At 61.5% G+C, this 24,194-nt stretch overlaps 11 protein-coding genes across 11 annotated transcripts; 6 read left to right on the top strand and 5 right to left on the bottom strand.

Annotated features, from left to right (window-relative positions):
* Positions 1–1,025: 1,025 nt before the first annotated feature.
* COLE_02697 (uncharacterized protein) lies at positions 1,026–3,028 on the bottom strand (the record flags this gene model as incomplete). The annotated part of the gene is made up of 4 exons (XM_018427049.2): positions 1,026–1,662; positions 1,721–1,937; positions 1,969–2,902; positions 2,933–3,028. 4 exons carry the CDS (start codon positions 3,026–3,028, stop codon positions 1,026–1,028), a joined length of 1,884 nt encoding a protein of 627 aa, XP_018275157.1.
* Positions 3,029–3,272: 244 nt separating this feature from the next.
* On the top strand, positions 3,273–5,372 carry COLE_02696 (uncharacterized protein; the record flags this gene model as incomplete). The annotated part of the gene is made up of 3 exons (XM_018421594.2): positions 3,273–3,393; positions 3,438–5,125; positions 5,295–5,372. The coding sequence occupies 3 exons, from the start codon at positions 3,273–3,275 to the stop codon at positions 5,370–5,372; spliced, it is 1,887 nt and encodes a 628-aa protein (XP_018275158.1).
* A 526-nt stretch (positions 5,373–5,898) lies between these two features.
* Positions 5,899–6,973, top strand: COLE_02695 (uncharacterized protein; the record flags this gene model as incomplete). Its single annotated transcript, XM_018424574.2, has 4 exons — positions 5,899–5,940; positions 6,054–6,348; positions 6,380–6,679; positions 6,735–6,973. The coding sequence occupies 4 exons, from the start codon at positions 5,899–5,901 to the stop codon at positions 6,971–6,973; spliced, it is 876 nt and encodes a 291-aa protein (XP_018275159.1).
* A 949-nt stretch (positions 6,974–7,922) lies between these two features.
* COLE_02694 (uncharacterized protein) lies at positions 7,923–8,327 on the top strand (the record flags this gene model as incomplete). Its single annotated transcript, XM_018425639.1, has 3 exons — positions 7,923–8,033; positions 8,098–8,214; positions 8,250–8,327. The coding sequence occupies 3 exons, from the start codon at positions 7,923–7,925 to the stop codon at positions 8,325–8,327; spliced, it is 306 nt and encodes a 101-aa protein (XP_018275160.1).
* Positions 8,328–8,420: 93 nt separating this feature from the next.
* COLE_02693 (uncharacterized protein) lies at positions 8,421–9,614 on the bottom strand (the record flags this gene model as incomplete). Its single annotated transcript, XM_018427050.2, has 3 exons — positions 8,421–9,274; positions 9,346–9,454; positions 9,486–9,614. 3 exons carry the CDS (start codon positions 9,612–9,614, stop codon positions 8,421–8,423), a joined length of 1,092 nt encoding a protein of 363 aa, XP_018275161.1.
* A 205-nt stretch (positions 9,615–9,819) lies between these two features.
* Positions 9,820–10,669, top strand: COLE_02692 (uncharacterized protein; the record flags this gene model as incomplete). The annotated part of the gene is made up of 2 exons (XM_018421037.2): positions 9,820–10,008; positions 10,040–10,669. 2 exons carry the CDS (start codon positions 9,820–9,822, stop codon positions 10,667–10,669), a joined length of 819 nt encoding a protein of 272 aa, XP_018275162.1.
* Positions 10,670–10,835: 166 nt separating this feature from the next.
* COLE_02691 (uncharacterized protein) lies at positions 10,836–12,546 on the bottom strand (the record flags this gene model as incomplete). The annotated part of the gene is made up of 8 exons (XM_018421595.2): positions 10,836–11,307; positions 11,345–11,770; positions 11,802–11,932; positions 11,969–12,096; positions 12,143–12,175; positions 12,221–12,306; positions 12,346–12,427; positions 12,519–12,546. 8 exons carry the CDS (start codon positions 12,544–12,546, stop codon positions 10,836–10,838), a joined length of 1,386 nt encoding a protein of 461 aa, XP_018275163.1.
* Positions 12,547–13,931: 1,385 nt separating this feature from the next.
* On the top strand, positions 13,932–14,990 carry COLE_02690 (uncharacterized protein; the record flags this gene model as incomplete). Its single annotated transcript, XM_018426116.2, has 7 exons — positions 13,932–13,989; positions 14,046–14,084; positions 14,132–14,261; positions 14,304–14,513; positions 14,670–14,741; positions 14,776–14,837; positions 14,878–14,990. The coding sequence occupies 7 exons, from the start codon at positions 13,932–13,934 to the stop codon at positions 14,988–14,990; spliced, it is 684 nt and encodes a 227-aa protein (XP_018275164.1).
* Positions 14,991–15,727: 737 nt separating this feature from the next.
* On the bottom strand, positions 15,728–16,991 carry COLE_02689 (uncharacterized protein; the record flags this gene model as incomplete). Its single annotated transcript, XM_065626226.1, has 3 exons — positions 15,728–16,559; positions 16,700–16,782; positions 16,818–16,991. 3 exons carry the CDS (start codon positions 16,989–16,991, stop codon positions 15,728–15,730), a joined length of 1,089 nt encoding a protein of 362 aa, XP_065482495.1.
* Positions 16,992–17,348: 357 nt separating this feature from the next.
* COLE_02688 (uncharacterized protein) lies at positions 17,349–18,629 on the top strand (the record flags this gene model as incomplete). Its single annotated transcript, XM_018427052.2, has 3 exons — positions 17,349–17,436; positions 17,507–17,702; positions 17,747–18,629. The coding sequence occupies 3 exons, from the start codon at positions 17,349–17,351 to the stop codon at positions 18,627–18,629; spliced, it is 1,167 nt and encodes a 388-aa protein (XP_018275166.1).
* A 552-nt stretch (positions 18,630–19,181) lies between these two features.
* COLE_02687 (uncharacterized protein) lies at positions 19,182–23,143 on the bottom strand (the record flags this gene model as incomplete). Its single annotated transcript, XM_018424576.2, has 7 exons — positions 19,182–19,208; positions 19,240–19,527; positions 19,560–21,080; positions 21,120–21,624; positions 21,664–21,822; positions 21,872–22,781; positions 22,855–23,143. The coding sequence occupies 7 exons, from the start codon at positions 23,141–23,143 to the stop codon at positions 19,182–19,184; spliced, it is 3,699 nt and encodes a 1,232-aa protein (XP_018275167.1).
* Between the last annotated feature and the right edge of the window lie 1,051 nt (positions 23,144–24,194).

The raw sequence follows: 24,194 nt of genomic DNA, 5'->3' as shown, positions 1-24,194 counted from the left end.
CGACGACGACGACGAGGAGAGAGAGAGCGACGGGAGCGAGAGAGAGAGTGACGGGCCAAATGGATGGAGCAAGGGAAAGAGAGAAAGCACTATTACTCCTCTTTGATGGATGATGCGCGAGGGGAAATACAATACAATAGTACTCATTACAATACTTCTTATTCCATTTTCCTTATATCCACGCTCCAGGGTGGACGGCTAAAAGGTGGCGTTTGCGGCGTGGGATGTGGGATGTCCCCAGGTCCCAGGTGTGTCCTCCGTCCAGGGATGTTTCAACCTTGCAATATTCCAGTACGACTCCATCTCCCAGCTCCCACTCATGCAAGTCACGCCGTGTTGTTGTACTGTACAGCCTTTGTTCTGCGCTGCGCTGCGTTCGTCGCCGTCGCGTCGCCCTCGGCGTTACAAATCTCGTGCTCATCGCAAAAGCCTCGGTTCGCTTCAGCTCGCTTGCAAACAAGGCCTTGGTTTGATCGACTTGTGCTCAATCTGATCGCCCGTAGTCGCCAGTTGCCAATATGCATGCTCTCTATTCATTCAACGCATTCATGCCATTTATTCCGCCGAGGTTACTCTCCACGCCAACTTGTAAAATGACAAGATGGGGGAACAGGGCTGTGCTGAGTTACTCAAAAAGGTCCGGGTGTGCCATGTGCCAGGCTGGGTGCAGAGTTGGGGTGGGGGTCGGAGGGGGCATGAGCGCGGAGCGGAGCCGGCAGAGGAGAGCAAGGTCGACTAAATAGAGTTCGAGTTGATGCTGACGCGCGCGTCGAGGCGAAGTCACCCGCGCCAAGGGAATTGTGGATATTCACCTGTCAGAGGATATTGTGGATAATAAGACAGTGGGTGGGTGGAGTACTCAGCGCGGCCGCAAGATAGACTTGCTTAACCTACGATAGCCATACGGAGAAACCGCCCTAAATGAGCCATGCCAAGATGCACGCATCAACGCGTCCACTCTAGCCATACCAGATATCAGGACCGCCGAATGCCATGCACTTCCGACCGCTTCGCATGACGCGCGCCTACCGCACCTCACCCAAACTCCCAAAACTCCGTGTCTCGCGTAACGCGCCGAGGCTCCGCCGCCCCGCCGGGCCCTTTGGCCGCGCGCGCTCCATCCGCCTCTCGAAGCGGTTCACGAGCCGCCGCACCGCGTCGACGTCGACGCCCACGACCGCCGCCGCCGACGCCAGCACGATCCCGAGCTCGTGCGGCACACCCTTGTCGAGGGTGTAAATCCGCACCGCGTCGCCAGGTAGGAGGGGGAGGTCGGGCGTCGTCATGTCGTGCGCGGACGCGCAGCCCTGCGCGCGGCCAGACTTTGTTCGGCTGCGCGTGCGCATGCGTGCATGTCGAGCAGGTCTCGCCTCCTCGGAGCGCGCGTGGAACGCGGCCCACGAATTCGGATCGTACGCCGTCCGCGCGACGCGGGGGAGTGGGAACGCCGCGCCCGCGCCCCCAACGCGATCGGCGAGGAGCACATGCTCCGCGCGATCGAGGAACGCGTCGATTGCCACCCCGCCCATCTCGTGGAATTGGAGCGGCTCGAGATCGCGCAACGAGCCTGTGAATGCGCCGGCGCACAGCCGGCGCTCGAGCTCGCCCACCCACTCCTCCATTTTCGGCATGCCGAGCGCCGCGTCCGCGCGCAGCCGCAGCCTACCGTCAGCTCCCAGTTCTCTGCCTCCGCCCTCTCTGCTCTCTCGTGCGCACACACCTCGTACGCCCATCCAGCCCGTACGCCATCTTCATAACGACCACCCACGCGGCGGCGACTGTCAGCTCTGGCATGACTGCGTCCCACGCGCGCGGCATGGCGGCGGCATACGCGCCCGTGCGCCGCACGACCTCGCGCGGCGCATATGCGCGCGCGGTGATCCCGAGGTTCGGGACGACGATAGCGAGCAGCCGCACGACCTGGTCGTACGTCCTTGCTGGCGTCAGCGCGTCCGGAGCGGCACCCACCCGTCCCCCCGAGCTGCGAGACCACGAACCACGCCACGGGGGGGATGTTGGCCTCGGGCAACGGCACGGCAAAGTAGACGTGGAGGACGCGCGCGAACACGTGTGTGTTCTCCCACAGGTGCATGGCCGCCGGCGCGCGCTGCGGCCGCAGCGAGCGGCGCACGCCGCGGTTCATGTGCCGCACCATCGGCGGGGGCAGAAGCGTCGTGCGCGCAAAGTCAATATATGGGATTTGGGCGGTGTTTACCAGCGCCTCGAGGCGCTGGAAGGTGAAGGGCACCCGCAGGATGTAGAGCGATAATGCGAGGGTTACGAGTACGTCCGAGATGCGCAGCGCGCGCAGCCGCTTCCATGGTGGTTTGGTTTCGTCTTCGCTCCCTTCTATGCCGTCGTCGGGGCCGGGGTCGGCATCGCCGTCGCCGTCGCCGTCGTCGTCGTCGTCCAGCGCAACCAAGTCCGCATCGAGTTCGAACTCGCTCTCCTCTTCCTTGTCGCTGTCGCTCTTCCCGCTCCCACTCCCTCCATCACTCCCATCACTCCCACTCTCGCTCCCACTGTCCCCCTCCCCCTCCCCCTCGCCGTCCGTCTGCGTCGGCGTCGTCACGTCGTCCCCCAAACTCCGCCGCCGGCTCTTCCGCCCCCTCCCCCCCTCCCGCCCACTAAGAATCACTTGATACGCCCACAAATCGCGCGCGATCGCCTCCAGCGCCTCCGGCACACCCCACAGCCGCCGCACCGCCGCCACCTGATGCCGCAGCAACACCTGCAAGCCCTGCAAGCGCAGCGCCTCGGCCTGCGCGCCGTGATACACGCCCCGGTCGGCGCGGCCGTACACTTTGCGCTTGTTGATCCGCTCGCCGCCCTTGAGCATGCGCCGCTTCTGCAGCGCGTGCGCTGTCGGCCCCGTCATCTCGTTCGTCTCCGTCCGCACGCCCTGGTGTCAGCGTGCACGCGCTAAGCGCACCTGCAACACGTGCCCGTCTTCGCAGACCACTTGGCCGTCCCGCGTCTTGCGCCATTTGCGGGACCCGCATACGGGGCACTTTGGTTTCTTGGGCATGCTGAGAGCGCGCCGCGAGCGGGTCTGCGGCCTTGAACTGCTCTCCGGCCGTGAATCGCATTGCGGAATTGGGATGGGTGGCCAAGTGGGAAGTGCAAGTGGAGGCCACGTGCGGCCGGCGGGATCAAAAATTTCGTATCTTGCCGCCTCCACCTCTGATGTTTTGCGACGAGGACCAGCGACCGGCGACGAGAGTCGGGCAACTCGACTTCCTCTCCCCACACCACACCACACGCCATCAACCATGGCCAAAATCAAGAAGAAGGGCGAGTCCGGCGCGGCCAAGAACTACGTGACCCGCAACCAAGCGCTCAAGAAGCTGCAGGTGTCGCTGTCCGACTTCCGTCGCTTGTGTATTCTCAAGGGTGAGTCTCACTCCGTACGCCTGGCCGCGTGACCTAACACACAGGCATCTACCCGCGCGACCCGCTGCACAAGAAGCGCGCGAACAAGGGCTCGTCGGCCCCCGCGTCGTTCTACTACCACAAAGACATCCAGTATCTGCTGCACGAGCCGCTGCTCGCCAAGTTCCGCGAACACAAGGCGTTCTCGAAGAAGCTCGCGCGCGCCGTCGGGCGCGGCGAGTGGGGCCTCGCCAAGAACCTCGAGCAGGCCAAACCCGTCGCGCGCCTCGACCACATCGTGAAAGAGCGTTATCCGACATTCACGCTCGCGCTGCAGGACCTCCAAGACCCGCTGAACCTCGTGCACCTCTTCAGCAAGCTCCCCACGAACCCGATTCCAGGCAAGACGCTCGTGCCGCGCGAAGTGATTGCCGAGTGCGCGCGCCTCAACAACGAGTGGAAGGTGTGGGCGATCCGCACACACGCACTCCGCAAAGTCTTCCTCGGCATCAAGGGCGTGTACTACGAAGTCGAGGTGCCGGGGCACGGGAGTGCGCCCGTCACCGTCCGCTGGCTCGAGGGGTACGAGTTCCAGCAGCATGTGCCGCACGACGTCGACTTCCGCATCCTCCTCACCTTCCTCGAGCTGTACCGCACCGTGTGCAGTTTCGTGCTGTACAAGCTGTATACGGACGAGAACCTCGTCTACCCCCCGCCGCTGGATGTGGAGATGGACGAGCGCGGCGAAGCCGTCGGCGCGTTCCGCCTCGTCGAGAACAAGACGGTGGGCGCCGCGCCCGCCGCCGTGTCGAAGAAGGCGGTGAAGCGGGCGATCAAGGGCATCACCGCACGCGTCCAAGACGTCGACGACGACGACGTCGAGATGGCCGAAGAAGAGGCCGAGGAGGAGGAGGAGTTCGTCGCGCGCCCCGCGAAGAACGCCGAGGTCGAAGACGTCGCCACCGGCGCCCTGCCGACATACACGTCGCTGCTGGCGAAGAGCGACGCCGCCGCGAACAAGGACAAGCTCCTGTTCTCGCCGTACACATTCTACCTCTCGCGCGAGACGAGCTCGCGCACGTGGGAGTTCGTCATCCGCGCCATGGGCGGCAAGGTCGTGACGTCGCTCGCGGCGCCGTCGCCCGGCGAAGCGCCGAACGCGGACGCGATCACGCACGTGCTCATCGACCGGCCGATGACGGACGAGCGGCGGCGCGAGCTCGAAGGCGGGCGCAAGTGGGTGTGGGTCCAGCCGCAGTGGGTCGCCGACTGCGTCAACCGCGCCAAAGTCCTCGCCACGGACGAGTATGCGCCCGGCAAGCTCCTCCCGCCCCACCTGAGTCCGTGGGACGGTGAGGGCGAGCCGGAGCGGCCGTGGCTGGAGGCCGGGGCTGGGGCTGAGGGAGCTGAGGCTGCCGAGGAGGATGAGGAGGAGGGGGAGGAGGAGGAGGGCGATGACGAAGAGGAGGATGACGAAGAGGAGGAGAAGGACGCCGCGTTCCCCCCAGCACTCCTCGCCGCCGCCAAGAACCCCGAACCCGCGCTCGTGCATGCCGCCGAGCTCGAGGCCGAGGCGAACGGCACGAGCCACGCCGAGTTCAAGGCCCAGCTCAAGGAGGCGACCAAGCTGCACGGCGGCAAGAAGGCGGCCAACGCGCGCGCGGACGAGGACCTCCGCAAGATCATGATGAGCAACAAGAAGGCCAAGCTGTACGAGAAGATGAAGTATGGGAACGCGGAGCGGCAAGCTGAGGTGAGTACGAGTGCACGAGCGCAGCGAGTGCGCGAGAACGAGAGAACGAGAGAATGAGAGTGCGAGTGCGAGAGCGCAAGTGCGTAGGCGCGGGGAGAGAGCGCGCAGAGAACGCGCGCAGAGCGACTAGCACGCACCGGCCGAACCCCCACCCCCCGCTAACAATCAGAAGGAGAAGCTCGAAACACGCCGGCGCGAGATTGAGAAGCGCAAGCGCAAGGAGGCCAAGGCCGGCAAGAAGGCGTAGTGCTCCTCCTGCTCATCCCTGTTCATGACCATTTGCCATTCTGCCTCATTGCATGATAGACCGATGCATCTGTATACCACGTGCGTGGCGGTGGTCGCGCTCGGCCGAGCACTCGGGGCGCACGGCGTGTCATCGCGGTTTCAGAAATAGTCAATCCTCACGATAGTCAATCCGCGAATAGTCAATCTGGAGTAGTCATCCTCACCATAGTCGACCTCGCAATAGTCAATCACCCCCGCGCAATAGTCAATCACACGCCCGCGAACGGGAATGTGCAGCCCCGCACGGGAATCTGGGGCATGCACGGGAATCCTGGGCTTGGCAATGAACAAATACTGGCCCCGCTGGTCGTCGGGAGGCACGCCGGCCGGGACCGGGTCGGCGAACGCGCCGATTCTCTGTCTCGCGCCGCTCATAAAGTCGGTCGACAGACGACACCCCCGCACATCATTACAGCGCAGCACACAGTACGCAGCACGCAGCACGCAGCACGCAGCACACAACACACAACACTACAGCAGAGAACATGCCATTCACCAAGAGCCAGCTTGACGAGATCGTCAACAAGGTGAGTTCTGGTGGAGGTGGAGGTGGTCCGGCTTCCCCCCTTCTTTGCCCTCGGGTCGCTGCTTGCTGCACCCGCCCCGGCTCGCTCCGCTCGCCGCTCGCCGCTCACACCAGTACCACACCGACGGCTATGTCATTATCGACGGCCTGATCCCCGACGAGCTGTACGAGCCGCTCTGCGCCGCCGCCGACGAAGTCACGGACAAGGCGCGGCGGCGCGAGTGGAAGGACGTGCGCATGGTCGGCAAGCAGTTCCCGCCGTGGGTCGAGGGCGACGACGTCTGGGGCGTCCAGAACATCATGCACCCCGACCTCGCCCAGCCCGTCTTCGCGCAGTGGTACGGCAGCGACGACTTGCTCGACGTCTCCGCCGCGCTCATGGGCGTGACGCGCGACGACATGCAGTTTGGTGCGTTGTCCCCGGGTAGCGCTCACACCAGAACTTTTCAACATCCTCGTCAACCCCCTCGAGAAGGACTATGCGCTGTCGTGGCACCGCGACGACATCAAGGCGACCGCGACGCCCGAAGAGGAGGAGGAGGAGCTCAAGATCAAGCACTACAGCATCCAGTGGAATGTTGCGCTGTACGACGACGCATGCCTCACCGCCATCCCGCGCAGCCACAACCGCGTGCGCACGAGCGCAGAGCGCAAGGCCAACCTCGAGGGCGGCGAGATGCCGGGCGCCCAGACGCTCGCGCTCAAGAAGGGCCAGGGCGTGTTCTACAACAACAACATTAGTGAGTGGGCGGGCGACGACGGGCAAGGTGGACCACGGAAAGAATCTAACCCCAGTGCACGTCGGCAAGTACAACCTCGCAGTGAAGCGGCGTACGCTGCACGGGTGCTACGGCTGCCCGCCGCCCGGCGACACCAGCCGCGCCCGCAACCTCCTGCAGCACGGGCTGGGATACGCCACCGACCCCGCGTTCAAGAGCACGCTCCCGCAGTCGCTCTGGCCCATGGTCGACCGCCTCAACGGCCTCCAGGCCAGCATGGAAGGCAAGGAGCAGGTGTACTCGCAGGACCTGTAGGGGAGTGCGAGTAGTTGGCCAGATCTTGGGGTTCAGTCGTAATGTATTTGCTATTTTCACCTGGGCTGGCGTCGTGAACGTGCCTCTGCTAAGCATGCCTAAGCGATAATCAGTCTTCGGTATGAGGGGGTGGGAGGAACGAGGGGTGCGCGATATCGCATGACTGATAGACAAGTGGATGTCGGCGGGCGTGGGCGATTCCGCGCAATGCCGCACTTGTATTGCACCTCACACCACACGGTGCTCCATCGCACACGCTATCACTCTCCGCCGGTCGCCACCCGAACCCAGCCGGAAGCGTGCGTGCGATCAATCGTCCCAGCCGGCTTGTCCGGGGCGTGGGGCGCCGGTGCAGGGCGCATAGAACAACAGATCACCGGGACGGAAGAACAGTTTCCATCGTCACCATCTCCACATCTCCACACCTCGACATGGAGCTCGGGCTCCGGCGCAACTCGCACGCGTGAACCTCCCACACTATCCATGCGCGATGAGGGATGAGCGATATGATGTGCCAATGTGATGACGTGTGCGCCGCCAATTGAGGGGTTTCCGCCGCTGATACATCGAGTTGCATCAGACTGGCCAACAGAACGTTCGCCACTGTTCACGCTCATGCACATGCACATGCTCACGGGTGTGGCGTCAGCGCGGCGCCAGCCGAGCCGGCGTGCCGGTGCATGCTCCAAACAACGCACCGATCGCGCCCGCCACCCACGTCGTGGCGCCGAGAAGGCCCGCCTGGCCCGGGCCGGATGAGAGAATAGTTCCCACCGCGAATTGAGATTGAGAATAACACGGCAGAGATCGGCGAGCGTGCAACGGATGACACGGACGGGGTGGGACGGGCGCTCCACCTTGGATGTCTACGCTTGACATGCACGATGCGGCGCAGCGCAACAGCCAAAAAGGCAGCAGCCGCGCTCCGGCTCGACACTCCCCATCCACCATGCTCAAGGCCCGCTCCAACTCGAACACGTCTGTCGGATCTGCGTCGTCGACGTCGTCGTCGCGCTCGCGCACACCAGGCGACATGATTGCGCACATCGTCGCGCAGCAGGTGAGCCCCGCCACTCCGTGCCGCCACTATCTGCTATCTGCCGCAGCAGGAGACCTAACGCCAGCCAAAGTCCCCCATCCACCTCTGGTCCGGAGGAAACGTGCGCATCGAAGGGCGCGACCTCGGCCTCGATGCCATCGAGGCGGTCGAGCTCGCCAGCGCCCTCCGGGACGACACGCGCGTGAGTGTCTCACCTCGCGACCCAGCTGATTCCAGTTTGAGTTTGTGCGCATCGAGTACCTCGACACCGAGGGAGACGAGTGGAAGGCGAGCTACCGCGTCGCGTCGCCATAGAGTTGTTGTCCGCCGTGATTCTGTACCGTATCCATGCACATGTATTGTCTGTCTCCGCCACGCTTGCGCTCCAACACACACTCCACACTCTCACTACACAAGCACACGCCGCAGCTCGCTCTGGTGTACCGCAACCCCCGTGATTGGGCACTTGCCCTTCCCCGCCTCGCCGAGATCACCCTCGCCCGTGATCGCGTCCCACCCGCAGCGCCAGCACACCACCCAGCCGGAGGGGAGGATGGCGGCGTTCTGCCACTTGTTGCGGCAGATGGGGCAGTGCCCGAACTCTGCCGCGCCGATGGTGTATCCCACCGCGCCGTCCTCGGCAGGCGTGCCGGGTGGCGAGAGGAGCCCGCTCTCCGGCGAGATCGGCAGCGGGCGGGGCGGGAGGACGCTCGTGTGCATGCTCTTACTGGCCTGCGTGGTGGGCAGCGAGCGCGGCGACGTCGGCGAGTACCACCACTGCGCGAACTTGAGCATGAGGAGGAGCGGGGGCAGGAGCGGCGGGAGCTTGGCGAGCAGGCTTTGGGCGGCGTTCGGGTCTTCCGCGTCCTGCCGCCGCTCGACGTGCACGCCGAGCCACCGCATCCATGGGCGAAAGTAGGGCGTCTTGTCGAACAGGTACGCGAAGTCGTAGGCCAGCAGCGTGGCCTCGAAGCCCGTGCTGAGCCACGGGTAGAGGGAGACGAAGAGGCGCTGTGCGCGGCTCAGCGGCGGGCCCTGGTCTGCGAGCGCGATTTCGGGGTCGTTTTGCGTCGACCAGCGGTCGTACGCGTCGTCGGCGCGCGCACGGACGTACGGCAGGCCCACGAGGATGAGCAGCATCCCCCACCGCTGCCGGTTCGAGAGCCGCGGCGTCGTCGTCGGATGCACACTGCTGAGGCGCGGCGTCGGCGTGTGGTCCGGCACCAGGCGGAGCTGGTAGAAGAACTCGGAGAGCGATGCGTCTGGTGTGAGCCCGAGTGAGGCGCGACCGAGCGGGCGTAGTCGTGACGGGGTGCTGTGAGGGATGACTCACCATGCTTCCACAAGTGATGCCGCTCAACGAGCAGGAGCACGAGCGCAAACGCCTCCTCGTGCCGGTTGACGATGCGCAAAAAGTATCGTGGGTAGTGGTGAGCCAAGTACTGCTGTCAGCGTGGTCATCTCATGTCGCACAGTCAACACATATCGGAACACGGGGTGAAGGACGAGCCGCAGCTGCTCCTGCGGGATGAGCTCGACGAGGTGCGGCCTCAGATGGGCGTTGCTCGGCCCCGCCTCGGGGAAGAGCGGCGTCGGCGGCATGGTGGGACAAGTGGTTGACAATGTTGAGATGGGCACCGAGGCCACCGGCAATGGAGGCCGGGTAGCCGTGCCGCCTGGAGCGGAGCCGAGCACGTGGCTCGATCTCCCACGGGTGCCTGGCAATGAATGTCCTGCAATTCCAACTTTGGCCTGCACTTCGGCGCGCGCCGGATCTTCTCTTTCTTCTGCTCGCGCAGCAAGCACCATGCCCCACCCCACCACGCTCAAGACGTATGGCGCGCGCGCGGCCGCGCACCCGAACGCGACGGCGCGCCGCCTCCTCGAGACGATGGAGCGCAAGAAGACCAACCTCTGCGTCTCGGTCGACGTGACCAAGTCTGCGGACGTGCTCGAGGTCGTCCGCCGCGTCGCCCCCGCCGTCTGCATGGTCAAGGTGCGGTCCCGCGAGGCTTCTCTGACGCCAGACGCACATCGACATCATCGAGGACTTTACGCCTGCGCTGACCGCCGAGCTCGCGCGCCTCGCGGACGAGAACGACTTCGTCATCTTCGAAGACCGCAAGTTCGCCGATATCGGCAACACCGTCAGCCTGCAGTACTCGAGCGGCGTGCACCGCATCGCCGAGTGGAGCCACATGACGAACGCACACCCCCTCCCCGGCCCGGGGATTATCACGGGCCTCGGCGTCGTCGGCAAGCCTCTCGGCCGCGCCCTCCTCCTCCTCGCTGAGATGAGCAGCGCAGGAAACCTCGCTACGGGCGAGTACACGCGCACTGCGGTGCGCATGGCGCGCGAGGCCGGGCGTGATTGGGTCGTTGGGTTTATTGCCATGGGCCGTGTCGACGAGGGCGGAGACGCAGACGAGGACTTCCTCGTGTTGACCCCTGGCGTCGGGCTCGTCGCTAAGGGCGACAAGCTCGGCCAGCAGTACAGGACACCCCGCGAGGTTGTTTACGACTCGGGCTGCGACGTGATCATCGTCGGACGCGGCATCTATGGCGTGCAAGGCGGCGCGGAAGCTGTCCTCGCCGAGGCGGAGAAGTACCGCGCTGAGGGGTGGAAGGCGTACGAGGAGCGCCTGAGTAAGGCATAGAGGAGCAAAACTATTGTCACAGTCTAGTGTTACATGCATACGAGCCCCGGGTTGTTGGACATCTCCTATGCTGTGACGTGGGCCCCTCACCGAGGATGCCCCCCATATACATTATGTACGCGTAGATCCCTCGCCAGCCGTCATTAGGTGGCAGTTGACACCATGACTAGTCCGAGTCAACCTCAATGTAATCGTCGTCATCGTAGTCTTCTCCGAACATGAAGTCGTCCTCATCCAGCATCGTTGCGTCTATAACGTCGTCACGCGCCTGCTGCTGTGGAGATGTGATCTTGTGTTCCGATGATTTCTCCGCTGTGCGCTTGCGCCCGCTCAGAGTGTTTCCGCTACCAAGGTTTGCCCATGGGTCGGGCTTGGAGTCGTCGTCCTCGGGCTTCGTCGGAGAAGGAGCAGATGCGGAAGCCGCGGCGTTGTTCACAGCTCCCTTGCGCAGAGAATTACCCTGCCCTTGGAATGGGGACGGCGCAACGACGACACCCTCTTCCGGCTTCTTGGGCGCCTTCTTGGGATCGAAGGGCACGTACTTGAAGCCAAAGAAGAACTTGCCCGCGGGCAAAATGAGCGGCCCAGGAACCTTGCGGTCGCCTTCGATGTTGTCGGGTGTGATGATGCGAGGCCCGCTGTTGTCAGCCAGAGAGTTCGACGACCTTGACTCACAGGTTGCGGTTGATTTTACTGGCGGGGTCCACCTCCTCGATCTTCTTTGCTAAGCCCTTTCCTCGGACACGCTTGCCGCTGAGGCTGTGCCCGACACCAGTAAAGCTTTCGACAGCGTTGTCTCCTGAACCCGACGTGCGGATGGATAGGGAAGACTGTGGGCGCGAAGTCTCCATCGACGCCGTATCAATCTTGAGCTTGTCCGCCATTGTGGGGGGTGGAGCTGGCGCCTTACGTTCTGGCTCAACGTACCCCTTCGGCGGCGCAAAGTCAACTTCCAGATCCGTGTCAATGATGGATATGCCAGTCCCTTCAGGCTGCGTCTCCATTACGAGGAACTCGAAGACGAGCGAGTTGTAGGTGATCTCGATAATGTCACCCTTGGTGAGAGCAGAGTACGCGCGGAGGGCCGACTCCAGGCTGCTCAGTCAGCGCCCGTGCCCTACGATCAACGTACACAGCCTTGGGGTCCGACACCTGGAGGAAGTCGACAGACTGCGCCTGAATCTTGACAAACTTGCCCTTCGGCAGCTCCGCGCCAGTGAGGCGCACTGGGTCGCCTTCGTTCAACTGCAAAGTCTGCATCATCTGTTGTCAGTCTTCTGGTTCTTGCGATAAGCTCACCCAGGCCGGCAGGTACACGATCCCTTCGTCGGCAATAAATTCCAGCACACCAGCATGCGTCTGGTTGATGTGAGGGTTCCGAGGATTGCGTAGGCAGAAGGTCCACGGCCCATCGATATCGAGAGACGCTGGGTCAAGTCAGCATGCGCACCTCCGCGGGCCTCGGCTACTCACTGAGACGCGCGAGCGCGGAGGGGGGCATGATGACTGGTGAGTTAGTCGACATTCGATTGCCAGCCAAATACAACTCACTCTTGCCGCCATACATGAGTTGAGGGCGATCATGTCCGTGGGGCATGGTTGCCACCGAGAACGCCTTGAAATAGTCATCGTAGCTGCTGGCATTAGCGTCCTGGATGTTAATACAAGAATCTCACTGAGCAGCGCTACGGCGCCCGCCGATGTTGCCCATTAGGTGAGCGAAGAGGCCTCCTGGACCGCCCCCACCGGGAGGGAATCCTTCGCAGTCAGCGTCCGTCAACTATACTCTCGTGAGGAGAAGCGCGCGGCCGCGTCCGAGCGGTATCGCACGAACAGTAAGCAGACGTACCATCGTTGCCGCCAAAACCGTAGCTCATGTTTCCGAGATGAGTAGAGGGATGCGGTGGTTGAGCGACGTTGAGATTGACGATTGCGATTTATGAAGCAAGCAACGCGCCAGCGATCAACAGCGAGTGGTCAGCGGTCAGCCTTCACCACTTGTCAGTGTCGTCACTGCTCGCGTGGCGGGGGGAGCGGAATCAACTTCCTTAGGCAATGTAATCTGATGTAATACCTCTAGTGTAATGAGGACCTCCACCGATCCAACGTCCGCATCACGCACCTGGACGGTGCTCACGCACATTGTCGCGCTCGTCGCCCTTACCGCCGTCGACAATTAGCGATCAGCGAGCAGCGAGCATCTTGTCTCCTGGTGCGTGTGCTGGCTTGATAGCCTGTGATGCTGAATTGCTCCACACTCAAGTACGGCTGGTGCGGCTGAACGTAAACTCCGCCGTTCACGTTGTCCGTGTCTCTGTCCAGCATATCCAGAGTGGCCAGCATGGCTACTCAACTACAACATTAAACACTGGTCGTTCGAGATGTGAGAAGAGCAAGGCTCAGATTGTCTGGGCTGTTGAGCTACTAAGTCGATTGCAATGACGGACTGAGAGAACACGAAGTGGCTAGCCGTCGGATCTCCGACTGGCGCTACCTCGGGAGCGATATGGACAAGATCATCTGGAGGGCGCAAGAGATCTGACATGGTCCGAGGGGCCCGAGGGGGCTATGCTGCGCGCTGCTCCGAGCTCATGTCTTGCTGCCTCTCCTCCTGCAGTTCCATCGTCATTAACCCCACACTTTCCACACTCACCACGATCATGATCTCCATGGTTCACGGTCCAACGATTTACGGGCATGCGCTCCCACGCAGGACAGGCCCATACCGACATAGTCTGCACTATACCTCATAAGTCGGTCGGATATAACAGATCGACCGCCATTGCGCCACTCCTCTGTCCGACACTTCCTCTCCCATGCTCCCAGTCATCATGTCCGACAACTAGCCGTCCGCAGCACACATGAGGCTGCTGCCTGTCACCAGTGAGAGCGAGCACAGCGAGAACGGGCTTATGCTGGACCTCGGAGATGACAAACAGCCACTCTCTGCCACAACCCCCACCTTCCTCACCAGGCCAGCTTCCACCCCGCTAGCACAGCAACTCACTTTCCTTTTCAACTCTCTTCTCCTCTCACTCTCTTCTCTTTTCTCTTTTCTCTTCATCACTTACTCCTCAATCATCGTCTACTCCTTCCTAAAGAGTCCGGCGACGCACTCTTCGCCATCACCACTCATCTTAATCTCACCCCCTCTTCACTGCTCAAATCGCCTTCTTCCCTGCCTCTGCTTTGCGCGGCTGTGGATACACCCCCACTTCCCGTGACACTCTCCCCTCTAAACCCCAGCTCAGCTCGATCTGAAATGCAAGCTGCAGCCATTGGCCTCGAAGAGGTTCGCATTTACGGCTTGAACAAGACTAGTAAGCACCCTTTTGAAATCCCACGCAATTTCTCATGAGACCATCGCTGACACCAGTCACCACCGAGGCTCTAGGCGAGTTCCTCGGCAAGAGCGGTTCGTCCACCTTCCTCGGAGGGAGCTGTCGCTGTCACTGACCATAGTTCGTCTCAGAGGCATCCTCCTTCACAGTCAGACTAAGGGCGCGTTCCAGTGGGCCCAGGTCTGGGTGTCCACCGAGGCCGAGGTCGCCAGACTACTCCGTCTCCGCGAGGCCTTTGCTGCCAACGGCATGTTAGTTGTTCTGAACTTCATTGGCGCGCCTGTTGATCCCAGTACAATCTCGCGCGTAGGCACCGGCCCGTCGACTACCCCCTCACCCCTGGCGGATACATGGGACTTCGTCTCTCAGCTATCGCGTCCTCGTGTCGCGCCGCCTGGCTTTGGGATCTCGTTGGCTCAGCCGTCTCCGTTCAACCCCACTGACAACACGAGCAGCCAGCCTCGCAACCTATATGTTCTAAACCTTCCTCTTAACCTTACTCAGTAGGTTTCGACACTGGAAGCAGCTGACACGAAGGGTTGAATTCAAGGCGATGTTCACGCCCTTCGGCATGGTCGAGCACTCCATCCTTCTCTCCCAGCTCGACGGCATCGGTCGCCGCCGGCGAGTCACAGGCAGACAGCATCGCTGACCTGCAGTGGCTTTGTCCTTATGTCTACCCATCATGAGGCAATCGAGGCCATGCGCCAAATGAACGGCAAATGGATTGAGTGAGTCGCCCGCCTGCCAGAGCTAACTTCTCAGCGGGTCGAAGCTTGACGTTTCGTGGGCCCTTGTGCAGCGCGAGGCTAAAAACATGCTCAATAGTGAGTATAGGCTGGGCCACTAGCAGCTACTAATACTCAGGCTCCCTCCCCAACCGCGTGGCCCATCCGCCTACCGTGTCGAACCGCCACGAGCCTCAGCCTGAGAGCACGGTTCTGGTGGAGAACCTCGTGGGCATCTCCATTCGAGACTGATCTCTGATGACAGGACCCATACTCCTTCCCTGATGCGGAGACCATCACCACAATCTTTAGCACTACCTTTGGCCCGATCCATCGGGTCATCAAGATTTCCGATACTGCGGCTCTGATCCAGTTTGACAATAATGTGTCGGCCCACGCACTCGCTCATGCCGACGGCCTCCAGTTGGGCGAGCGGATCCTCAAAACTCGCGTTCTCAGCGATCGCCACGCCGCAGCTCCCAACTTCGACCCATTCGCTACCGAGAGCCTCGCCGACCACTGGTTCGACGGGCGGCTCAATCCCTCTGAGGGTGTCAGCGATGCGGACGCTAAGGTACCCAGCTCTCCACACTCTCCATCGATATCTCCCAGCACGGTGCGTCTTAGCGCCCACTCTCGCCCTTTCGTCCCCAGCATACTCAAGAAGAAACTCGACATGAGAGTTGGCTCGCCGCGCTCAGCCCCCTCAACTGATAGCACTGGTTCCACTCGCTCAACTCCGTCGTCTGACGCGTCGTGCAACACGTCGCCCTGCAGCAAGGTTGGCTCTGACCACTCAGTCGAGATCGCTGCTACTTAGGCCACCTTATCACGGTGTGAGTTTTCAGTTCTTCTTTACAGCACAGCTAACCTTCTCAGTCGAGATCCTCTTTGACTGGAGATGCCCCAGACTGGAGATGCCGCAATCCGAGAACGCTTTCATGAACTCATGTGCAATGCCCACTTCCCGACTGACTCGCGACCTGTTCTCAGCCAGCGAGAGCAGCTTCGCTCCCCTTGAACGCTTTACAATCGGCCTGTAGTGCGAACTGGTCACAGAATAGCATAAACATCCGTTGCATGTTATCCGTCCACTCTACAGACTCACTTACTGGTTCTCCTACAGCTCCTCCTATGCACATGACGGCCGCCCAATGTATGATCACCTCCATCTCTACCGGTACAGTGCGCCTTAGCGGCCGAACTAGTGTCAGCCGCAAAGAGCACGACACAAATGAACTCACGATGAACTCGGCGGCACGACCCAACAAGCTGGACTGCAGCTGCTCGTTCTCCTCCCAAGCATAGTCGTCAGTCTGCGCCTGAGGCTTAGGTTTTGCGCGCATGATATTGCCCGTGTTGAGCTGGATAGGCGTGCCGACACCGGCGGATACCACAGCAGTAGGCGCCATGCCATTGACCAGAGTGAGGCCCTGCGTGCTCCCCGGGCCAGCGACCTTGAAGCCCAGCATCCAGCGCCCGCTGACGATCTCTCCGTGGCGACGTAGAGCGTAGCTTGCCGCCAAAGGCGTTGCGTACGTCACGGTCCACCAGTTACTTCCATCTGGCCCTGGCACGTACGAGACGACCGGTCCAATACCCTCGAGATAAGCGCGGAGGGCGGGGAGGTGCTCGGGAGGTGGGCCCCAGACATGGAGCATGTTGGTGTCGAGCGACGGCTCGAGAGCGGGCGGAACCTCGGGCGCGACAGCAGGGGCAGAGGCGGGGCGCATGGGATCGTCATGCAGCGATGAGGTTGGGATCTCGTCTTCCGTTGTAGCGGGAGGGCGCGAAGAGCGGCTGAGGCGAGGGGACGATACACTGGTGTGAGCGGATGTGTGTTGCAGGAAGCGGCAGCAGCGGAAGGAGGCGCGCGGTGTTTAAACAGATGACAGAAACAGGGTCGCGAAGAGAATTGCAGAGGGGGCAGTGACCGGGGGAGAAGATCAATTAGTACACACCTTTCAGCCATGCTGACGGAGAAGCGCGCGGTCGGACTGCGCTTGGGCGCGGGCGGGCTTGATACGCTGCCGGGGGACGTGCCCTGATGATCAGCACCACCAGACGCCGAAAGCTAACCAGGACGTGCTTGCCGGCCGGGCTGGCGACAAACGAAGGGAGGAACTTGGGTGCTTCAGCGGACGGGTCGGGGTCGTCGGCGACGAAACGAGCTCGGCTGGTGGAAGCACGGGCGGGGGACTGGAAGACACTTGCGCGCGCAGGCGTCGAGGGCTGTGTCCACCAGTCGGACATGATGGAGGTGAGCTTATAAAGACGAGGCGAAGAAGGGGGGGGGGGTAGGAGGGAGCGAGCGAGAAGAAGGAGGACGGGCGATGGTGATGATGTACTGTGTTGTTGGTTGCGACATGAGCCAGGAAAGTCGAGATGGGCGGGGGTGATTGAGGCCGCACTACACGTCATTTGATTTAGGAGTGGGGCAGGATGCCCGTCACCCTACGGAGAATGTTTATTGTTGTCAACTAGATAAATTCCCCCTCCACCTCGCCTTCTCTTTCTGTACGTATCTCTCACTCTCTCACTCTCACGTTCGCTCTCCCCTCTCTCTCTCTCACACACCCATTCCACAATATCATTTCGTTCACTTTCAACATGTTTGCGGCCTTCTATCCCGAGATTTATCGTCTAATCGGAGAGCATCTGGACGACCCTCTGGATCGCTTGAAGAGAACTTGGCTGGGTGCGCACCTTCCTCGCTTTTGCCAGCCACTCTCTCCTCGTTCCACTGATCCTCCAAATGCTGATAGCAGACTACGGCACCACCCTCAGTACTTCTCCGCTCCTGGTGATTAGCGAGCGTAACGAGGATGCCTCCCTACGGGCATTTGCGCGCATCTGTCGCAAAGTCTACGCAGCAGTACGCCCTCTCCTCTTCCGAAAGATCTACATCCACACCATCGCTATGGCGGAACGAGTTTTGCGTGCGGACTGGGCGGTGCATGTGGTGTAAGCTGAGAAATGACCTCGCGAGCTTTCATTGCTCACACTAGTGTGTTACAACTCAGCATGCAAATGTTCAACGGTGTGCTGGTCCAAGGCGAACGCCATCGCTACCGGAAGCGGTCGTGCTGGGAGGAAAGCGCACTGCTTGTGCGCGTGCTGCGTGCACTCCCAAATCTCGCTCACTTTGTGCTCTTCTCGGGAGTCACTGATGAGACCACGCTCGCGCTCCTTTTCGCGGAACTCATCCCTCGCGACGGGGCGCTTGGATCCTCTAGCCACGCTGCGACCACCTTCCCCAGCCGCCTCCGCTCTTTGCAGTGGTCCCCGCTGTCCTACCACTGGCCCGAGGAGCGCACATTTCCAAGCACACTGGACTTTGCATCTCTCCACCACCTGCTCACACATGCTGATAATCTCGACACCCTCCTCCTTGGAGCGGACGATGAGCTGCGCAGCTTCGACGTTCTGGAAGCGTACCGCCACCTCAGCCATCCCGTTCGACTCATCGTCTCCTCTGAGATCAGTGAGGATAGTGGGGGGTGGCGAGAGCTGGTTCCTGCTCTCGCGAAGCAGGGGTTGAAGGAGCTAGCGATGCACCGCTTGCCGGAAGAATGCAGTGACCTCGGCACAGCGATGGCGCTCTTGGCTCCACTCGCTGAGTCGGGTAGCACCGCCCTCGACATAGGCTGGTTCCCATTCGAGACTAAAGCGGAGGGCAAGGCGATCGTCGATATCCTCCCATATGTGCTCGCGAAGATGATTTCGACACTCTGCACGATCGGTGTGTGGGGGTCCTTGGGCTGGATTCGATGGGACGTCTCGCGCCTCAAGAGTGACTCTGGGCACGAGCAAATCGAGCTCGAAATCGTGCGCGATGACTGGGTTAAGAGCGACAAGAGCCTACAGCATAAGGACACCCACCTCGCCTAAATCCGCCGAGCTCAGCTTGAGAACGAACGCGCCAACTTGGCCCCCTTCCGCCGCTGCCTTTGTGCACACAGCCACTCCGATGCGCAACAACTTCCTCGATTTCGAGCCATACACGCCCTCTCCGTACCACCGTTGTGTTAGTATACTTCTCTCACAGTTGTGAAACTCACTGTTATTTGTAACTTTTCAATGTAGCTATTATCCGGGCAGTCAGTACACCGCCTCGTGGACTTGCGTGAGGCGTGTCTCGTTGCCTTGTCTCGTCTCACCCGCCGCGTAATTAATCGGCCACTTCTGGCGGGCTTCAGCTCTCTATCGCCCACCTGGCGGACAGTGGCCTCCTTGTCGTATCAAAGACCGCGGACAGAGTGGGGCAGGGATACTGGCAAGAAGCGTAAGTCGAGCCGCTCTGCTGAACCCGTCCGCTCTTTCCCCCAAATAAAGCATTACCGCTCCACGCCTTCTCGACGGACGCTGCAATACCCACGCCGCAAGTACAGTACAGTATATGCATGGATTAATCGTAGAGTCGTGAACATCTCCCGTCTACCGTTAAAGCTCCTCGTCGGTGGACTCGACCTGGCATCAGCGGCGTCTGGACACGACTCACATCGTCAGGGGCGTTGGGTGCGTCCGCTACATCGCGTCTCGCGACCTCGGCGCGCAGCTGCGAGAGTGTGTTTTCGAGCTGCGCAATGTGCGCGGTGCGCGGCGAGCCGTCCGAGCCGGCCGTGAGCTGGCGGACCTTGGAGAGCGCCGACGTCTTCTCGGCAAGCTCCGTCTTCAGCTGCTCCTGCAGGCCCGCGACGGTCTCGTTCACGCTCGCGAGGGCTGCGGCATGGTCACTTTTCAGCTGGTCCATGGCGCGCTCGAACTCGGTCCGGTTCATTTCGAGCATCTATCGTCAGCGCGGTCGGAAACAGGGCTCACAAGGTTCATGCCCTCAAGCTCGTCAGTGCGCGCCTCGAGCTCCTTGCGCAACTGTGCGATCTCCGAAGGCGAACCCGCGCGCTTGACAGGTGACCCGGGTGGAGAGTGCTTTCGCTGCGCCAGCTGCATGTCAAGATTCTCGAGCTTGGTGAGCAGCTGTGTGCGCATTGTCTCAGCGTCGTTGAGACGCACACGCGCCTCCTCGAGCTCTCTGGTGGTCGAGGCCGCCGACGCACGCTGATCCTCGAGCTGCTTCGCAGCCGCGGTTTGGCTCGCGCGGAGGCTCTCCAGCTCCTTGGTTGCGGTGGCGGTAGCGCTGCGGGCCTCCTCCAGCTCATTAGCAGTCTTAGCCTGGGCAGCACGCGACGCCTCAAGTTCCTTGGCAGCGGCTGCCTGGGCAACGCGCACGTCCTCGAGCTCCTTGGCCAGTGCGGCCTGTGCGGAGCGTACCGTCTCGAGATCCTTCGCCAACGCCTCAGTTTCCTTGGCATGGGAGGCCTTGAGCGCCTCGGTCTCTTTGGCGTTCGCCGCCTTGAGCGCCTCGAGCTCCTTCGCGTGTGAGGCCTTGAGAGCCTCAAGCTCCTTGCCAGCCGACTCGTGCTGACCCACGCTGGTGGCAAGTGCCTGCTTCGCAGCCTCGTGCTCGCTGCGCGACGCCGTGAGCTGAGACTGGAGCTCCTCAGCCTGCTTGGTGCCGGCAGCCTTGGCCTCCTCGACCTCCTTGGCATGCGTCGCAGTGAGTGTCTTCGTCGCCTCAGCGTGCTGGGTTTCGAGAGCCTTGACCTTGTCGGCAAGCGCCTGGTCACCTGCCTCCTTGGCCGCAGCGACCGCAGCAGCAAGTTTGGTCGCATGCTCCGCCTTGAGAGCGTCGAGCTCCTTGGCATGTGTTGCGGCGGAGCCCTCTCCGTTCTTCTTCAGACTGTCGAGCTCAGCGGTGAGCGCTGTAACCTTGGCCTCGTGCTCCTTCTTGATCGAAGCACATTGCTGGGTGAGGGCAGCGATTTTGCTTTCATATTCGGCCTTGATAGCCTCAGTGGCTGTCTTGTGCTCGGCCGACGCCTTCTCCTGCGCCTCGCGGACACTAGCCGACAGCTTAGCCTCATGCTCCGCCTGGGCCGCCTTGAGCTGCTGCTCGAGCTCCGCAATAGTGGCTTTGAGGGCTTCAGTCTGCGAAGCAGCGGAGGACGCGGCATCACGTAAGCCCGCAGCCTCCTTCTCTGCGGCTTCCAGCTTGGCCTGGGCAGAATCACGAGCCGTCACCGCCTCAGCGAGCTCCGTGCGGAGCTGTTCAGATGCTGCGTCGGCGGCACCGGATGCCTCTGCGGCGGAGGCCTTGATCTTCTCCTCAGCCTCCTTCAGCTGCGCCTCAAGCTTGGTCACGGCCTCTTGGGACGACCTCTCGGATTGCTTAAGCGCGGCGATCGAGTTTGAGACGTCCGAGTGCTGGGCCACGAGCACCTCATGAGACTCCTTAAGGGCGGCGTGGGTCTCCACAAGGGAGGCGTGCTGGGTCTTGAGGGTCTAAAGTAAGCTGATGCTGTGAGCACGATTCTAGTGTACCTTGATCTCCAACGCGTACGCCTCGGCCGAAGCCACAGACTTGTCAAGGGAATCCTTGGCCGAGGTGCTCTTTGCGAGATGGGAGTCGATCTCACTCTTGAGTGAAGCTCGCTCCTTCTCCCACCCGGTGCGCTCCTCACTGATCCTCTTGCGCTCGCCTTCGGTTTCAACTTGGAGTTCTGCGTTCTCCTCCTGCAGGTCCCTGAGCTTGCCCTCGAGCGACACAGCGCCGGCCATACTCTTCTCGGCCTCCTCAGCACCTTCGGCGATCTCATCCTCGAGCTTTTTCTTGAGGATTTCTAGCTTGGCGATTTTGGCCTCCAGCGTTGAAGTGTTCTCCTTGGCCTTGAGGGCGAAAGCTTCATGCTCCTTGACCTTCGCGGCGAGCTCAGCCTGGAGTGACTCGAGAGTGGCGGCGACCGAGGTCTTGGCCGACAGAGCCTCGGAGAGCTCGGTGTCGAGGGCCTTGACCTGGTTGTCAAACTCCTCGTGGGAGGCAGTCAATCTGACGTTAGTTGTTTCTGCGCTACATGATCCGACTCACTCCTTGATCTTTGCCTCGTGCTCGGCAATGAGCGCGGCACGCGAGTTGGTCGACTCTTCAACGCTACGAGAGTGAGAGCGCTGGAGCTCTTCCAGCTTGTCGGTAGTGCTCGCATGTGCCTGTTGAGCGGCAGAATGGTCCTCGGTCACCTTGGCCAGCCTTGTTTGGGTCAGTCACGCTACACACATGCCGCGCGCTGTGTACTCACTTAGCCTCAAGCTCGTCGCGTTGCGCCTCCAGCTCGGCAATCTTGCCCTGGAGCGCGGCCTTCTCCTCGCCAAACTTCTTCTCGCTGGCCTCGGCAGCCTCGGCGAGCTTGACCTCGAGGTTGGCCTTCTCCTCGGCGATCTTAGCCTCAAGAGTCGCATGCTGCTCCTCAAACTTTTTGGTGATCTCATCGATGCGGGCCTGCACCTCAGCCTCGGTGGCTACCTTTCTAGCCACAGAGGCACCGGAGGAGGCCGGCGCAAGGCTCGCACGAGGGCGAGAAGATGTCGAGGCCGCAGTGACATGCCGAGCGGCAGTGCGGGCGGATGCAGAAGCCGCGGTGGACACGGACAGAGAAGCGCGAGGGCGCGCAACTGGCTTCGTGGCTGTAGCAGAGGCCGCAGGCGCAGTAGCAGTGCGGGTGGACGTGGTCGAAGCGACAGACGTGAGCTCGCGCGCGGGAGGGGTGGACGCGGATCCGCGAGCACTGCTCGCGGCGGCCGCTGCAGCCTGACGCGCCTCGCGAGCCTCGCGCATCTTCTGCACGGCCGCACTCGACGCCGAGATAGTCGTGCGGGTTGGAGCAGCGGAAGACGCAGTAGGCTTGTTGATTGTCGGTCTATTGCGAGTGGCCGTTGCCATAGCCGGGGCCGCGGAGCCCGTGCGCGCCTTGGCCGCAGGAGTTGTCGACGATGCCAGGGGGCGCGCTTTAGTGACACGGGGTGATCCCGGACCGGTTGATGACGATGAGGCTGTCTTCGGGCGTGGCGGCTGGGCACCGGGGACGGCGGCGTTGGCGGTGCGCGCAGCTGAGGCTGCCGTCGGGGCCGTCAAGGGCTTGCGATTGGCGAGCGAGATGCGAGTGGCGGCTGGCTTGACGACCTTGCGAGCTGCAGTGTTCTTGGGTGAGGCTGGGGGGTCAGCGCATTGGAAACGACGACGATTTAGGGGAGCGCGATGGGAGGGGGAGGGGTCAGCACTGACCACCAAATACACCACTCTTGAGGACCTTGTTGACGCCGCCTTCCTTTGAATTGGCGTTTGAGTGTGCGGGGCCGTTTTCCTTGTCCTCGCTGTCGCGGCCGGCCTCGGTCACATCATCGGGGGCATCGGTGTGAGTGTGCTCGTCGTCTGCGATCTCGCTAAAGTCGGCGACGGAGGCATCGTTGTCGTCCCCGAGGTAATCGTGGAGGACAGAGCCCTGACTCTCGGTGAGGGAGGGGTGCGAGTGGTGTCCGTGGTCGAGGGATGCGGAAGAGGCGGCGACGGACATGGTTGGTGATGATTTATGGGATTATGTCCCCGGGATGGGGGGGTGGGGAGTTGGGTATCTCTTGGATGTAGATGTATGAAGAGGAGCGAGGGAGAAGAGGTTGAGGAGAATGTACAGACGGTGTGTGGGCGGGCGGGGGGGGGGGAGATGGAGAGATGAGGAGATGGGGAGGAGAGAGGGGGAGAGAGAGAGGGGAGTGAGTGGAAGAGAGATGAGATGAGAGGATGAGAGTGAGAGTGAGAGTGAGAGTGAGAGTGAGAGTGAGAGTAGTGACGAGGATATGGAGAGTGGTGGTGGAGAGAGCATGGCATGGATCACAGCAGCACAAGGTGGCAGCCACTCGAGCCGCTCGACGAGGCGCTGGCCGCTGGATGGGATCCAGGCGCGTCAAGGGGGGCGCGTGCACCGCGTCCATCCCTCCCGGACGCGCCCTTTCAGTATACCCTAGACTTGACCGCACGCACGCGCTCGACCCATTCCACGCTTGAAGCTAATCTCGATTACAATGTATGGCTTATGCTAATTATTATGCCAGGCTCCTTGTTCGTGCGCACGGGGGCAAATAAATGGACGGAAGGATCCAAAGGGTCAAAGTGAAACGGGTCCTCGTCCCGTTTCCCGTTTGACCAACACTGATGGCTGCCCCACTCTCACTTTGGGACGAGATAAATGACGTGTAGAATGCTGGATGAGTATGGAAGCAGGTGTCTCAAAATTGCCTGAAGCGGTGACTAATTGATAAGACTGATGCCGAGATGAAGGGCCGAGGGGTGGACCGCGCCGGCCGAGCCAAGACAAGGAGACGAGGTCGAGGAGGAGAGAGTTGGCCACCCACCATTCATTATTCTCTCCTCGTCGTCGTCGCCTCGTCGTTTCCTCGCCCGTAGCCCGTAGCTCTTTTAGTCCGAGACATCTACCAACATGGAATCTTCAAGACAAAGCCTCTGGCCTACTTTAGCATGCATTCAATGTCATCAGATCCCACTATCGTCAATCCTACACCCGCCTCTCCTTTGATCTCTGATACTCGAGTGGGCAAACGTACCGCTGT

The sequence above is a fragment of the Cutaneotrichosporon oleaginosum genome, assembly GCF_008065305.1.
Source record: "Cutaneotrichosporon oleaginosum strain ATCC 20508 chromosome Unknown ATCC20508_contig02, whole genome shotgun sequence".
NCBI lineage: Eukaryota > Fungi > Basidiomycota > Tremellomycetes > Trichosporonales > Trichosporonaceae > Cutaneotrichosporon > Cutaneotrichosporon oleaginosum.
The sequence above is the reverse complement of the archived record's forward strand: the minus strand, read 5'-3'. Positions and strand labels throughout refer to the sequence as shown.